Source organism: Amia ocellicauda, chromosome 21 (assembly GCF_036373705.1).
Source record: "Amia ocellicauda isolate fAmiCal2 chromosome 21, fAmiCal2.hap1, whole genome shotgun sequence".
Taxonomy (NCBI): Eukaryota; Metazoa; Chordata; class Actinopteri; order Amiiformes; family Amiidae; genus Amia; species Amia ocellicauda.
Window position 1 is genome coordinate 13176930 of NC_089870.1, and position 17507 is coordinate 13194436.

The 17507-nt window shown below is 43.1% G+C and overlaps 1 protein-coding gene across 1 annotated transcript; it reads right to left on the minus strand.

Moving 5' to 3' along the window:
* Positions 1 to 1910: 1910 nt before the first annotated feature.
* LOC136717127 (transmembrane protein 151B) lies at positions 1911 to 16162 on the minus strand. The gene is made up of 2 exons (XM_066694610.1): positions 15621 to 16162; positions 1911 to 8344 (listed from the first exon to the last, which is right to left on the minus strand). Exons 1-2 carry the CDS (start codon positions 15723 to 15725, stop codon positions 6782 to 6784), a joined length of 1668 nt encoding a protein of 555 aa, XP_066550707.1. The 5' UTR covers positions 15726 to 16162; the 3' UTR covers positions 1911 to 6781.
* Positions 16163 to 17507: the final 1345 nt, after the last annotated feature.

A 17507-nucleotide genomic window follows, 5' to 3' on the forward strand; every position in this document is an offset into this window, starting at 1 on the left:
ACAATATTCACAGTTTAATTTACAACATTTCACATATGATGGGTGTGGAGACTACAGAAACACAACATGTACATTGAAATGAGCACACAGTTGCATCGTTTTAATCTCTACTAAGGACAGTCCTTTTTTTCATAAAGCGCTCTTTCCCGCACGCATAATGGTTGCATGAGAAAGTTCAATCAGCGATCTCGTACTTTATTACTCAGGCTGATTTGAAAGGTCTGTAGAGCAGCAAGGCGGTTTCCATTTTTGTATATTTCAGATCTCTTACCTAGTTGTGAGGTTTTGTGAAGTTTCAAGTGAGCAAATCCTGACCCTCCAGCGCCCTGCTGTCTGTTGACGGCGTCGTCTCGGTTACAGCGCCGGACTGTCAGCGCGGCGCACTCCGCTGCACCAGGTGCTTTTCTGCACAACTTACATTTCGTGCAATTCGTACCGTTTACACTTTAAACTAATTAAAACGTATAAACCATAAACTAAGCCCACATAGAATAACATTGGTGGTGTTGTGTTTACCATGAACACATAATTGTGACGTGATAATTGCCTAGATGTTGTTTTTTCGGTGTATTTGATCGCATTATGCGCAAGGCTGGATGAAAAGCTGAAACCCCAACTGTGTCTAATTTTAGAGGCCCCGTAGGATTATCAAGAACAAAAGTGTATTATTCTAACACCAAGGTCGATGCAAATACAAATATGAAAGCTTTATATCTGCATATATACATAGGCGAAGGCACAATGAAAAACTAATATAATTAAAGCATATATCCTGCTATAAGCGGTTTACATTATGAACTCCTTTGAAATGGAAATACTTCATGATTTCTTAATTAGTATATATACATGCAACTTTTCAATGGCCTAAAGCAATACAGGAAAAATTATGCAGCACTTAGTAGCAGCAGAGTTTTATTATTGCTATTTATTATAGTAGCCTAATCCTTGGTAAATTCTACATGTTTTTTTCGAATAATAATAATAATAATATTAATAAAGATCCTGCAATAGAACAAGATTCTGCTAATCATTCATTTCTGCACAGATTTAAAATCTCAGTAAGAAGTATTTATGTATATTTGTATATCTGTGTTAGATCTTAAGTCTTTTTCTTTTCCTGTATTTTTCAGGCGATTATGTAGAAGTTTTTCATATTTAGTGGTTCTTCATTTTGTGTGAGGTTCTAAACTGTAGTTTGCTTATCTGATGTCTAAATCCGGCACTGATTATACAAACAAAAACATTTTATCAAGACCCTTACGTGCTATTATCATGTCTTGCATCTACACGAAAATAGTATGTTTGTTCGGTTAAGAATCAGTATAGTCTCTGGTGTTTGATGAAGGCTGAGTCCCTTATTGACTGCAGCTCTCTGTTCCACCACAAAGTGTCAGCAATGTCCTGTCGCTTTCCTGAATGACACACAAGGTTGCCCTACAAAATCCTAAATCTATACGAATGCTGCAAATCGCTGACTGGTGTGTCGTTTGGTCATATGGTTGATGTCGACACCAAAAGCAATTTTTCTCTTTCTTTTTATTATTTTTAAATATATTAATACATTTACACTATTAGCAAATAACAAAACAAACAAAAATCAACAGGAAAACAATAAATGTATAAACATGTATAGGCAGTAAACACCCACTTTCAGAGACAATGTGGCAGAAAAATTGGACAGAAACAAATGTAAGGGAGACACTTTGAAATGTGGTTTGTTTAGTAAGAGTAAATGCTTAAGGCCAGCCTGGTTGTTTTATGGTAAACAGTAGGTTTCGTTTTTATAAAGTTGCCATTTCTTGTATTTTAATTAAAAGTAAAATGCAGGTGTGTCTTCGTGAACTAAAGGAAAAAGACAGAAGCTGAAGAAAAGTACCCACAACACAGAGGGTGCAAAACTGTTCATCAGGTTAGTCCCAGCAAATCAAATTTTATTGGATACATTTTCGTAACAGTCACTGCCATGTGATTAACAAAAACTTTACATAGATTCTGGGGGCAGCAGGCTTCTTGCAACAGACATCAGATAGTACATCTTGCTCTTCTTCTTCAGCAGAAAGCTTCATACCTAAAATACATTTGTCTCCCTGCTACATAGTTCAAGATAGATTGGGTCTACTATTTCTATTGTGAGAGTACAGCCTGCATCCGTTCACTGCTGTACTGAATTTATCTGTGCAGTGACTAATCATATATATGTATAAGAATGCCTATTGTGGCAGGGTGTCATGAAAAATACTTTAAAAACAATTTGGGGGTGTCTGTCCTTTTGGAAGCATTTGTCAGGTAAAAGATTTAGAAAAACAGTGTATACATACATACACTGGTCTGTTTTGCTTGTAGTTTCCAATATATTTTTCAGGGGCTTCAGGATATCATTTTATAATTACATGAGGAAATGTATTGTTAATTGAAAAAATAATCTTTCAGTAATGCTAGAAATGTTTTTACACTGCAGCCCTTTGTGTCTGTGGTGCTTCCGCCTGCTTGTCCACCTCCCGCACTGAACACGACCCTCAGTATAATTGTGGAATGCTGTAAGTGTGTATATCGCGCCATGTTCTCATACTGGCCTGATCTCCTAAACTTTTGTTCAAGTGCGAAGCTTTCTTGGAAAAAGGCATTCCTACTAATCTCTACGTTTTCCTGGAATCTCCAATTAAATCTGGTATATTATGAATGAGTCAGCACTCCTGTGGAGCTGACATAATAGTTTCTTTACATAACATCTCTTTCAGTTCACCTGTATTGATCTAAATAGGCTGTAAACCAGTCTTATTATTTGAATAATGAAAAGTACGAACCAGGGCTTTTGTAAGAGTACTGAGTACATGGTACACCTTCAAGGCCTAAACAGAGTTTCAGCCTTGCTCTGGCTCCTAACATACCTCCTGCTTCCTGAATATGAATTTAGGTGTGTGGTATGTGTTATAGCACCAAATTACAATGAAGCCCCATGCTTCCTGGAGACAAACACGTTTTTGAAATGGTAAAATCTTAATAAAGAAAAGGCAACTTAGCACCTGATTGTTTGCATGTGCCTGTTTCAGGCCGCGTGATCTTACAATAAAATAAAATTAAGTGATGCGTGATAGAGGTCGACTGCATTATTTCATAAGTCTGCCAGGTTTCCTATTCTCAGCTCTATGTTTAGCTGCATGCGTGAGCATTAAGATGCTAAATCATGACATCTGCCATCTCTAGGCGCAGTAAGGGCTGCTGTACTGCAGGGATGACAAATTAAGCTGCTATTTATGAAGGCTGCTTCATTAGGTTTGGCACTGGATGTCACCTGATCAATGAGGGTGGCGTCACATATTGATCCACGGTGGAACTTCTCAAAGGAACATTGTTACATTTTAAGATGAGAGATCTATTCCAGCTCTCTAGTCCACACACAAATTGGAACTCCTATTTATTCACAAAAGTGTTATTTTTAGATCACCATCAAACACAGAGATTATAAATCACCATAAGACTCCACCCTACAGAAGAAATTGTAGTACAGAACAACAGACTGTGAATAATATGCACTGCTATACCTTATAGAGTTAAGACAGTTAATAGCTATTCACTCTGAATAATAACTTGGAATACAATCCCAAAAGTGTGGTGCACCCTCACGGTTTCGAATCACTGCAGACTATTTAGGTTTAAAATACGTGCTAGACTGACATCATGGCAACTCATGCTCCGCTAAATTCTTTTTGGCGTGGACCTCTGACTGCCTTGGTGTCTTATGTTAATTAATTTCAATCTTCTGCCGCAACTGTGTGCTGGCATCTTGTCAGTGCTGTCATCTATCAGTGTTTGCGAACGCCGAGCTGATGAGTCAGCACGAAGCACAAACTGACAGTTAGAAACAGGCTTTTGGATTCCAACGCTGAGGTTTGGAACACAGCCACACTGCAGAGATCAGTTCAACGGAAAAAAAGCACTCTGTGCTCGAGGGCATCTTTTAAAAATGAATAATCAGAAGATGTACTGGAAAAAGGCCTCATAAGCACTAACATTGCTGGATGAGCCATACAGATTGTTAAAATCCAGTGATTACAGCCAGGAATGCTTCTGGTGTTAAGTGGGACAAAGTCATTTATGTCAGGGGTCTCAAACCCAGTTCTTAGCGGGCCACAGTGTTTTCTGGTTGTCTACAAATCATTCAAAATCATCTCTCCAGGAAGAAAAACCCAGGAAAATGACTGAATCACACTTAGTCAGATGGGGATCCTGATAAGCAAAGCAATTTCTTACAATATTGATTGGATTATAAACTGATATTTTATCAGGTGGACATATATAATATTTAAAGGTATTTTACAGCTCATAGTTTAAGGATGCTTTGGATTCAATGCACGCAACCTGTAACATAATGTGCAGACTGGGGAGAAGTATTTAATTAATCCAGTTTAGTAGATAATAAAGCCGATGAAGTTACTGGGAGCTTCGTTAAATTGAAAGCCAGAAGACAAGGTGGCTCTCGTCTGCAGTGTGAACAGAGGAGTTTGGCCTGGGTGGCGCATGTCTCAGAGGACATGTGTGTGTCTGTGTCCTGTCCATTGAAGAATCTAGCTCACCCTAAACTGATGGCTCCAAACTGGGGACAGAAGGAGAAAAATAACTGGTGGCCCTGCACATAGTAATACAATTAAACATCAAATCCACAGGACAAGTGCAAATGGCATGGTACATTCATCATTAGTGAGAGTGACTTGGATTGTAAAGTCAAAAACACCTCAATTATCATCTCAGAATAAGGCATTTTCTCCTGCAATTTGACCTTATAACCATCACTCCACTCCAATGGTACACTTAATGATATCACCCCTCACCCCCACCCAGGCTGATGTAGTGTATTGCTGTGTCTATTATAAAGAGAGAGGGGTTTACTTACAGATAACCAAATCTGTTGTGTTTTTTTAAACTCTCTTTGTGTTTGTATTTCACATCTCATTTCTCTTTCTTAGACTATACATACAATATATATGAAGGTCTGATTAATTTGAAAAATAATGACAAACTCACAGGCAAAATAGAAAAACAATCTGTCTTAAGGCATTGCCCTCATTAAAAGAAAATAAATAAAGTATTGACCACAGTTCGAGTCACAGCACAAAGTGTTGAAATGTGTGTGCAGATGTGAGCTTTGTGCACTATTGCCTATCAGTCTACAGTTTGCACCACAATAGACAAAAGAGCAGAACATCAGGAAGAAAGGGAGGAAAGCACACATATGAAGGATGAAGTGAATATTAGATGCCATACTTCCTCAGGTCTGTTGAGGAGGACAGAACCTCAGGTGGGCCCATGCTGCAAGTCAAACAAGTTGATCAGAACAAATCTACATCTGTCCCAGTATATCTGTAGCACTCAAATCCAAAATGCAGCCTGGAAAAAGTGTAAGACAGAGAGCTTTCTGAGAAAAGTAACTTATTGACTCTATGGGAGTAGATTCATCTTGTTTGGGAATCTTCAAGCTGGATATACAGTGTTGTACACAGGAAATTCATGCTGGGTGTCTGTCCGTCTGATCTCAAAGGTTAGGTTTAGCTCACCTGAAATGTATACAAGCATGGCAAGGTATGGTTATTGAAATGTATTTGAATGCTGTTGAGTATATTTAAAACAAATAAACATCTGACCTTAAACTTTGAAACAATTCTAACAAGCACAGCTCAGTAATGGCTGGGACTGTCATTTACAATCTTATTTTTTGCTTGAGGACGTGTTACTTAATGAGAGTAGAAATGACAGAGCTGGGATAATCAGGGGTAGACTTTCAGTGCAAGACTTTAGAGACAGGTGACATCTATATGGATGCACAGGTGGATAGAGGAGCAGTCTGGGTGATGGTTCAGCTCCTTCAGGCTGAATGTCACGAGCTCTCAGTGCTACGTCTTTAGAGTGAAAAATGTTCTTGATCCTGCAGCTGAGGTAAACAATGTCTGAGGCCCAGGTTTACTGAGGACAAATCTTTATCTAATTACCCTCACTATGCACATGTCAGCTCAGGGCTCTGATGTCTTTCAGAGTTGAGCGGCAGATCCACACAAAAGGCTGCTCTGTATTGTCCACAGACTTGTTTTCTACATATGTGCCAAGAGGTAAAACTGAGGACAAGAGCTCCACCAAAGGACAAAAGTGTAAACATTTTGCACTAGACACATTTTCTCTTTGTGTGACGGCAAAGTGGCACCAGTACAGAATTTCTAGACAGTGCAGTTTCTCTTGTCTGTTTGGTCAATAATAAGGAACGGGGGACCTTTTGTGAAAGGGAGGCAAGAGGATTATCCTGGCTGGATGGCGAGGAAGGGTTTCCGTCCAATTTACGACACAGGCCATGTTTCTCTAACCTGTTTTCAATATGAACCCTCAAACCAGGTTCACGCTGTTAGGTTGGAACACTTCATCAGTTTTTGCTTATTACTTTTAAGCAGCATGTAGCTCTGATTATATGGAAATTGAATGTATTTAATAAGCACCTTTCAACTTGGTTTGATAATGAGGTGCTCCAGAAACTGAAATTGTTGTTGCTGTTCTTTGTCTGGATCTATCATTTCCTGAAAAGTGGTCCACTACACAGAAGGTGGTGGGTTCTAAGTAGAGGAGGAAATAGAAGGATCTCAGTTTACTCTCAGTCTCAGTTCATACCTTGGTCTTGAGACGTACAATCAGTCCACCTACCTAAGGGCCCTCAGTGGATTCTATATCACACTCAAGCTGCCCTATAATAATGTATCCTTCAGAGAAAGAGTGAGCAGGTACTTGTAGTTCCACAGGGATCTCAGAGAGAAGTCTCCAGGCAGCAAGATCCTCTACGCACGTAGTACCGACGCACCTCCCCAGTGTCCCCACAACCCTCCGGCCGGTGGATGATAAGGACTGGGAAGAACCTAGCATCGCGGTAGGTGGGTGGGCTTTCGTTGAGTGCCAGCTGGCTGGAGTAGGAACGGCAGCACTGCTCATCCACGCAGCAGCGCTCAGTCAGCGTGCTGCTTCTGCTCCTCCACAGCCCCATGGTTCGCCTCGACCCATACATACGGCATAACGAGAACCGGGAGGTGTCCAGAGAGAGCCGGGAGTGGAAAGCATGCCGGGAGAATATGGACGAGCAGCTGGAACTTGTGGCAGCTTGCCTCTGCCCATCCTGGAGCTGGCAGCATTGCTCACAGTCCTGGACCAAAGCCCCGTAACTCCGGGCAGGGTAACTGTCACGCAGGAAGCAGGTGGGAGAGACAGTTTCCCCAGATCCAGAACCAGAACCTCCCAGTTCCATCAGCATGGCCTCAGAATAGCTGGGGATGAGCTGCCGATTGGATCGTATGTGCCACTCCAGCTCGGTGCTGTCTGCAGTTTCTGCTCTGGGTAGACCATAGCTACCGCTCCGCAGGGGAATGTCATCTCCTGCAGGAGAAGGGGCGCTGTTGTTGTACTCCAGGCCAAAGAGCTTCTCCACGTGGTAGTGTACATAAGCGGTTCGGTACTCAATCAGCACACGAAGAGGCCAAGACAGCATGAGCAAAGCGGCCAACCAGAATGCAACATGGGAGGCGTACCATGGAGGTCGATCGGGGTCCACGTATGCTATCAGGTGTTCTTTGAAATCCACGTTCTTCAGTTGCATTCCTTCCCGGGCCTCCATGTAGTCATCCAGCCCTTCTATTTCAGAGAAGAACCTGGCACGCTGGTTGAGATAAGTATTCTCGGGCCCTGCACCAGCAAAACTGAAGCATTTAGTGAATCTCAGCCTGGTGGCTTGGTGCCCCTCCAGTCCTCTGAGGTCCCTTGACACGTCCTTCACCCCACAGCGGCTGTAATCTAACTCCCCTTCAGCCACGTGTGTGTTGACTCGCTCGTGGTAAACCTGTGTGGTGGTGTAGGCATCTCCATTGCGATACCGGGTGACCTGGCGTGTCCTCCTGACAAAGTGGTAACTGATGGCCTTCCACCAGACACAGGGGCGGGCCTGGCGCATGCGCAGTACCCTCTCATATACGCTGTCCACATCCGCCTTGCACTGGAGCTCGCTGCGGGCGCGGCAGTGCCAACACTCCACCAGGTACACCGTGTACAGCATGAACAGGAAGGCCAGTGGGATGTAGACATAGCCGTCGGAACAGGGGCTGTCGTGGTAGATCATGTCGCGGTCCCCAGCCCTGCGCAGGGAAGAGATGGAGGCCGTCAGGGAAGTGGCAGAGGTGGAGTCAAACTTCAGCTTGGTCACTTGCGTCAGCTGGCACCATGCCACCGCTCCCAGGCAGCCGTACATTAGGAGGGAGAGCAGCAAGCAGCGCCAGTGTGACTCACGGCACATAGAGGCGCTCAGAGACTGCTTCACCGGCCGCTGCTGTGGAGAGAACACACAGACATGGCCTTTCAGTTTTTTAACACTCCAGCTTGAAATTACTGAGTGGAAAAGATCTGTGACTTCACTTCAGACCTTCGCCAGTCACTTAATTAAAATGATAAGACCTGGAGGACTTCAGCCCTTAAGGAACACTGTCTGGAATAAACATCATTTTATTTTATTTGTTTATTTACATTGTGGTGTATACACCATAATCATAGTTCAACATTTCTGAATAATGTGGTAAAGTAATGTTGCCAGTAACCGTACCCTTCAGTCATTGTTTTTGAATATAATTTTTTACAAACTCTTCTAATCCCTTGTTCAAGGTTTAAATGCCACATGCTATTTGAGCACAGAGTTTATGTCCACATTTGAGGAGCAGTGGCCTGAGGGGAGCTACTGAACTGAAATATAATAACATAATAAGCCATAATCTTAGTATCCAATACAGAACCTTATCTTGGTGAAATGGAAATATAATTGTGACAAAGGGCAGCAGATAAGCCCGAACTGCAGTTATAGCCTGCAGAATAAGTTTAATTGGTTACATATAAGCCTGGAGCCACCAGATAAAACATAATTAAGCCACTGTGTAACTAATTCAGTCCAAAGAACAACCTGAAATTAAGGGAAATACTTAGATTTATTAACCATGTGATGTGAAAATGTAGACAATGAACTTTGAAAGGCTTAATTTTGGCGATCTTATCTATTGGAATAGCATTCTAGTGGGTTGTAGGTAGGTAGTATGTTCTGAAAGCTTTGGCAATACCAGAGCACTCCAGTAGTAACACTAGTAGTCTAAACTGTAAAAGAGAAACTTAATTTGAATTTCTATCATCTTTGAGGTGGCCAAGCAGATCCCTGTTCAATTTGAATATTTAGGAGGAATAATAATCACACTGTTTGAAATCCTAATTGAAATTCAACAAATGATTAAGGCATAGATTTTGGAACAGACTGATGTGGTTAATGTTGTGTATCATTCATGATGTCTTTCATTTACAGAATATCTCATCACTGCTCCTTGTCTCGTGAAATTTACTGTTCGAATTTTTCTCTAGAATAATTTTTGTCATGCCTAATAAGTATTCCAGCAGCAGTGCAGTTTCTGAAAATACTACTCAAATTTGAATGGGTAGGATGAGTGTATGGGAAGTAAAGTGTGGCACAAAGCTATTTTCCATTTCGAAATCATTTGTTTTCCATTTAAAACCACAACACACAACTGCTGGAAGATCAACTACGCTTGGATCTGTAGCTTTTACATCTGATTCAGACAAATGCAATAGTATGTTCTTCAGTAAACCCATTTTGACAAACTATAATGCATTGGGATTCTTAACATATTCCCCAGATCTCTGAGAGACTGGGGTGGTTCCATGGCTGGGAAGGGAGAGCCGCCAGTTAACAATGCGTTTGATATTTATAAAGGTTGAAAAGCTTTTTAAGAGAGAGAGAGAGAGAGAGAGAGAGAGAGAAAGTGTAATGTAAATAATTCAGCAGCCCCTTGAAAGAGAATTGTAAAACACAGCTAACAGGGAGCAGCGCAGTGGAGAGGTGACTGTGAAGGAAGAATTCCTTCTTAGAACGGCCCAAATTAGGATTCCCTTCTTGTGCAAGAGCAAAAGTCACACACTTCATGACCTTAGGTATGCCAGAAATAAAATATATGAGGCTGGAATATCCCTGTCCCAATGAAATAAGGCACAGGGTGAGTAAAGGAGTTACACCTCTTACAGTGAGGGAAAAAAGTATTTGATCCCCTGCTGATTTTGTACGTTTGCCCACTGACAAAGAAATGATCAGTCTATAATTTTAATGGTAGGTGTATTTTAACAGTGAGAGACAGAATAACAACCAAAAAATCCAGAAAAAACGCATTTCAAAAAAGTTATAAATTGATTTGCATGTTAATGAGGGAAATAAGTATTTGATCCCCTATCAAACAGCAAGATTTCTGGCTCCCAGGTGTCTTTTATACAGGTAACGAGCTGAGATTAGGAGCACTCTCTTAAAGGGAGTGCTCCTAATCTCAGCTCGTTACCTGTATAAAAGACACCTGTCCACAGAAGCAATCAATCAATCAGATTCCAAACTCTCCACCATGGCCAAGACCAAAGAGCTGGCCAAGGATGTCAGGGACAAGATTGTAGACCTACACAAGGCTGGAATGGGCTACAAGACCATCGCCAAGCAGCTTGGTGAGAAGGTGACAACAGTTGGTACGATTATTCGCAAATGGAAGAAACACAAAATAACTGTCAGTCTCCCTCAGTCTGGGGCTCCATGCAAGATCTCACCTCGTGGAGTTTCAATGATCATGAGAACGGTGAGGAATCAGCCCAGAACTACACGGGAGGATCTTGTTAATGATCTCAAGGCAGCTGGGACCATAGTCACCAAGAAAACAATTGGTAACACACTATGCCGTGAAGGACTGAAATCCTGCAGCGCCCGCAAGGTCCCCCTGCTCAAGAAAGCACATGTATCGAGCTCTTTGGCATCAACTCAACTCACTGTGTTTGGAGGAGGAGGAATGCTGCCTATGACCCCAAGAACACCATTCCCACTGTCAAACATGGAGGTGGAAACATTATGCTTTGGGGGTGTTTTTCTGCTAAGGGGACAGGACAACTGCACCGCATCAAAGGAACGATGGACGGGGCCATGTACCGTGAAATCTTGGGTGAGAACCTCCTTCCCTTAGCCAGGGCATTGAAAATGGGTCGTGGATGGGTATTCCAGCATGACAATGACCCAAAACACACAGCCAAGGCAACAAAGGAGTGGCTCAAGAAGAAGCACATTAAGGTCCTGGAGTGGCCTAGCCAGTCTCCAGACCTTAATCCCATAGAAAATCTGTGGAGGAAGCTGAAGGTTTGAGTTGCCAAACGTCAGCCTCGAAACCTTGGAGAAGATCTGCAAAGAGGAGTGGGACAAAATCCCTCCTGAGATGTGTGCAAACCTGGTGGCCAACTACAAGAAACGTCTGACCTCTGTGATTGCCAACAAGGGTTTTGCCACCAAGTACTAAGTCGAAGGGGTCAAATACTTATTTCCCTCATTAATATGCAAATTAATTTCTCACTTTTTTGAAATGCGTTTTTCTGGATTTTTTTGTTGTTATTCTGTCTCTCACTGTTAAAATACACCCACCATTAAAATTATAGACTGATCATTTCTTCGTCAGTGGGCAAACTTACAAAATCAGCAGGGGATCAAATACTTTTTTCCCTCACTGTATATTTACTAATTTCTTTATTTGGCTGAAGCTTTTTACCCCACTCACTTCATCCATGCACACATGCTCTCACCCACACTCCTGTAACCTGGCATCAGCATACAGGCTTCACTTCTGGCCAAACCACACGTCACCCCCAAACCAAAACACAGAGACACACACACACACCATCACCACGCAGACCTGGTCTAAACAGTCAGCTGACAAAATGGATCCAGGCACACGCTCGGACATTCCCCCACCCCCTCGTATCTCCCCCTCATCCCCAGCCCCTTTGACTCAGCTAATATAAATGTGACGTGAGGAGCTTACAGCCGCAAACTCAGCAAGACAAGACATCTCGGGAAATGACCACCTCTGCAGTTCTGACCTCCAATGAATTGCTCCTTTTCAGCAAATGCATTTTCCCTGAGCTGTTCTATGGTGTACCATCCTAATTACTTTACTGTCCCGGATCAATACAGGCTGCCAAACAGGCAGGGCACTAAAGTGGAATTGAGCAGTAAACCCGCAGCTGGGCACCAGGCATGACCATCCAGGCAGCGCTTCCCTCCTCTGTCCTTATGACAGTTTCCGAAAGAAGAGTTTTCATCAGCACTTCACATCTGAGGAACATTGTGCTGCACCGTGCGTAGAGAGTTTCTAAGTACCTGCTATGCTCCTTTTGTGCAGAAAAGCTGACAACCCATATGCCTTCATCAATTCAGAACTTGAAAATGACCTATTCTGAAGGGCAGCAATTTTTTTTTATTTTTTTTTTTAAAGAGACCCTCCTGAAAATCTCAACACTTCACGAAATTAGGGCCACTTTCTGCTTCCCGTTAACGAGGAAAGCAATAATTCTTATCTGATTCCTCTCTATTTGCCTCCCACAGCCATGCGAAAGAGACACAGACTCCCCCCGGAGACGGCTGGAGGGAGATTGTGCGCCAGATTGCAGTAATTGGTTTTCCCAACTCTACTGCCAGTTGGAAAGGGGTCACCGTCCTTTTAAGCAAACACAACACCCCCCCCAACCTGCTGACCTGTGGCTCAGAACTGTTCCATTGTAGCGAAGCGGCTGGGAGCCTGGAGACTGAACGATAGTGAGTGGACGTGCTGGGAATGAAATCCAGCAGTGGGGATGGAGGGGGCTAGGCAGCGTGAACACATACACTCTTTGAGCCTTGATAAACTGAGAAGGAACACTCCACGCACTTATACAGAACTGTGAAGCAGGGTGCAGTCACTTACGCACCCCCACACCAACCTCCACACCACACAGCATCAAATCCCCGACTTGAAGCTCAACATTATGACTCATTCACACCTTCACACATCACCTTTCCAAAGCACCTACATTGGCAAACACTCAATCACTGCATCCCTGGAACGCTGCTGTGAAAACTGGTTGCAAACAAACATTTTGACTTGGGTGTTCCCCGGTGCTGTGACGGAGTTCAGAAGATGTAACTTGAAATATTAGCTTGTTTGATTTTACTTGCAATATAAGAAAAAAGGAAAGAACCTGTCCTGCTGAAGATCACTCCAAGAATGGGTCCAGTCACTGATTTAGGGGACCTTTTCAGTAATTGGAAGAATTTAATTAACTTGGATATGCCCCTGTTATCTGCATTTAATGTGGAACCTCGCAGTCTGAACATGATGTGTTAGTTAACAGCTGAACACCCAGGATCACAGATTTGCTCTTCAAAAGCCACATCATTACAGTCTTTAGAGGTACTGGATATTTATTTAAGACCGAGACAAATGGGGTCCAATAAAGAAGATGATCTGATAACTAGATAGAAGATTAATGGACTGAAGCCTGTTCATAAAAATGCAGGGAACGCAATTCAAGCCTAGCAATCAGCCAAGTGATTACCAACAGGGAGACACCCCTGCCTTTAAATGGCACTGGGTGAAGCAGGGGGGGGAAACAGAGGGTGAAGAGAGAGACACCACGACACAATGCCCGTGGGGGGTGTTTCCCTCTCCGGATCTTACATACTGTATGAAATCCTTCCTGCTAGTTCAGAGCTGGTGTGTATGTATCACACATCACCAATAACAAGTCCTGGTCAAAAGTCAGTCATGACCAAAACACTGATCCAGTGTGCTGTCACAAGACATCAGATGACAGTAATACGCAAGATCAATACAGACAATTGTGTCCTTCAGTGCTTACAATACATTGTCTGGGGGGAAAGAAATCCTTATGAAACCACAAAACCACTCTGTTTGTGCCTGTAGCGTGTTATTCTAAATATCAGTGGGGCGCCGGAGCCTGTATCAGTGACTGAATCCTTGGCCTTTTACGACCTTATTCATTGCTGTATTAACCCAACTTTATTTGCTCAAAGGGGCCTGCGTTTGAAGGAGGTGGTGCTGCGAGGAAAAAACAAAAGCAGAAATTGACATAAACGACAAGTACAAGTATAACACTGGACAGCAATAAATAACACAGTGAGAGATGGTGCCGATTAAACAGTTTCCTGCTAGCCTTCATACATTTAAAATAAATTATTCCATTAAGAACGAGACAGAGGTATACTTTACACTCAGTGTACAGTATAAATGGAGCTTGTCCTTGTTTAATGGCACTATTAGCTGACACCTTTTCACAATCCTGCCTCCCTTCAGCCCTTTCTCTCTCTAAGTAACACTGTCTGGCTATATTTTATATTCAGCACAAACTATACAGCTTGAATTTGATGTATTCCCCCTGCTCAAAACCACTACTGCAGTAATACTTTCAGACATTTGATGTGCCCTACAATGGGCCTTTAATACCACCCAGGATCTACTACAAAAGAAACACACAACAACACTGGTATTCTCCATTCAGGTCTTCACCCAGTAGAAGAAAGTTGTTGCCGTGTCATGGTAGCTGGAGAGAACAGTCTGACACTTTGTCACTCAAAACCTTGTTCATCCTTCACCTTCCCAAATAGCGCTAGAAATGCCCAAGCGGTACTGTGGATGATGACTGACAGGGATTTTATTAGACAATGAGGCGCTTGTCTCACTATGCCACCAACAAAGAGATAAGGATGATGGGATGCATGGTCCCCTTTTGTTCATGACAGCATGTTATTACACTGTCAATGCAGAAATCATTTCACAGACACTAAATCTCTCCTCAGGGGAACCTTATGGGGTATAGACCTGGAAAGGTGTTCAGCAGACCCCTGTCAGCGTGAAAGGAGACTGCTGTGAACATGAGGTTGGTGGGATGAGTCGTGCGTAGAAGGTCATCCACCTTGGCCTCAGAAACCTTTTGATTTGGAACTCTATACTCCATCCATCTCGGGTAGAAAAATCAACTGAACTTCCCTGACACACTGTCTGGACTGCTGCAACTACACAAAATCGACGTTAAAAAATGAAACATTGAACACTAATATCTAGTTTACTTGACATAACCCCTCACATTTACCACTAATAAAAACAAGGCAGGAGACAACTTCAATGAATGCATCCATTTTTCAAATACTTGAGGTCTATCCCAAGGAACACTCAAAAAGACTTAGGCCCAAAATGACGGTTGCCAAACTGATTCTCTTGACCGGTGACTATCGATTTCCCTGTGTCTGATGTGGCATTGCTGTCTAGAGAGGTGGTTCATTGCAAATGACTTAGATGTATACTAGAATCACCATTTAAAGTTCTGTGGTGGCTTAATTGAAATTGCAGACCAAATCATGGGCAGCACTAATGCCCTATTGCAGAATCTCTGACATCAGTTCTGGCCCATTATGAAACTGGGTCCTGTTGCACTTGATAGTGATGTTTTGCTTTGCTGCGCATAAAGATATGACATAACCACCCTTTAATGTTTAATGAACTTTTCACTTCATTTTTTTTTTCTTGCATTCATCCGTTTTATATCTCATTAAACTTTCATATACAATGAAGTAAGGCATGAAAAAGCCGTGCACACCATGATACGGATAGTGCAGGGTCATATTAGCACCATGCTGGGCTATTCTAAGGATGCCCCACCGCTGATGATAGCGCACTGGGGCACCGCAGTGTCCGGGCTCTCACCTCCTCCAGGACGTCGGCGCTGGCGGGGGTCTCCTCCCCTCCGTTGGGGCTGCTCGGCGCCGTGTCTTCCGCAGCAGTGTCAGTTTCCACCTCGGGAGAAAACATCCTGCCTCCTTGACATCGCCGACCCGCAGTGCCAATGCCAGCCTGCGTGCCCGATCCCCGTTCCCTCGCTCCCAGCTCCGCTCCTCTCCCCTGCCGAGCCGCCGCTGGTCCGGAGCCAAGGAGGACGGGGATCCCGCTTAAGGTGCTCCCATAGCGGCGAGCGGGGGGGCGGGGACGGCGGGACTGCAGAGGCTCTCCGACGCGCTCAAGGACGGCGGGCAAGGAAATCCCCCGGACGGTGCGGGTCGCTTATGGTACGTTAGCCATACGGGGCGGGATGCGCACGCCATTCCCGCAGCACGGCGGATACAGACCCCGATCAATAACAATCCCGCACAAAACAAAGCCAGGAAATGCCGCAAAACTTCACGGTGCGCAGCTCAGAGAGGGGCTCCTTTGTACGCGTAAAACATTACCTCACGCTTTGGGCAGATTCCCTAGTGCATCAGCAGAAGTGCGGCACTCTCTCCAATCCAGCACCCACTGTCCTTGAGCGCAATTGCTGGATCCGTCCCCTCGGTCCTCCTGGGCTTTTTTTTTTGGGGGGGGGGGGGTTGTGTGGTTGGATTATTTTCGGACTGTTACACTACATGCTTCTCCAAGATCCGCAGCCGCACCGATGTGCAAATGTGCTGCACAGCCCCAGTCATCTCCGCAGTAGGCAGTGCACTTGGCCCGGGGTGCATGGCAAAGTGTGAGCATCTTGTTTCATTGACAAATCCTGTGTCTGCCTGCTTGCTGCAGCCTGGCTTTGCTCAGTGCATAGACATCCCAACATCGTGGACTGGGAAACACTGTACAAAAGCACTGCAATCCACACAGTGAAAACAGACACATTTTCCCGTTCAAAAAACTAAAGCATAAACAGGTGTGTGTTCCCTGGGGATTAAATGTCATAGATGCATTTCACAGTAGCCTTAATGTACATGTTTGTATTTTAGAGGTCAACTGTAATTGCTTACTCAGTGTATCATGGAATAGCTATATTATAATTATGTGAAAAGATCTTGCATCATCATCATCATCGTAATTGTTGAGTTGAACTCCAACTGATTTGACATTACATTTCATTTTAAATAGTTCAAACACCAACATCATAGAGAATATACTGAACAACAAATTACATTTCTTGGCATGTCATATATTATATAAAACACAGGCGCTTTGTAAAGAAATAAAGAACCATGACTCAAATACAGTTATAACAATTATAAACATTTCATTTTGTTTGACTATGAAATATAACCTGCTTTATGATATGGCTCCTTGTCCAAGATACATTTTCAGTTTTGGAAGATTTGGAAGAGAAAGAGCAGAAGATATTAGGTAAATAATAATATTTTCACAATACTCATTTTGGTTCTGGTGAGTTTGCAGGAACCAAGGCAGTGAGGCGCTGAACACAGACGGGCTTTCAACAGACCCTCTCTTTGTAGATGAAAGAGAGGATGCCGAAATCCAAAGGTGACAGTCAATACATTTTTATTTCTAACAAGTTCTAGGGGAAAATCTGAGTGATTCCACTTCAGATAAGAGAGAACATCTGGAACAGAAATCGATTAAGCGTGGTGGTTATGCAATGAATAAATAACACTGTCAATCAATTCATTGGATGGATTAGGCCTAATTGTCACAGACTAACCAATCGATTAAAAAAACTGCTTAATTAATATTAATTAAAGTCAGTAATTAATAAAGAGGAAGAATACAGCAGTGGCCTCAGTGGTTTTATTAATACATAATCCTATATCAAGGGCTCAGTGAACCATTCCCAGAGGTCCC

Coding starts and splice junctions, on each gene's coding strand:
- LOC136717127 (XM_066694610.1), bottom strand. CDS start 15,725: ATGTTTTCTCCCGAGGTGGAAACTGACACTGCTGCGGAAGACACGGCG. Junction 8,345..15,620: donor GCGCCGACGTCCTGGAGGAG/GTGAGAGCCCGG, acceptor TTCTCTCCACAG/CAGCGGCCGGTGAAGCAGTC.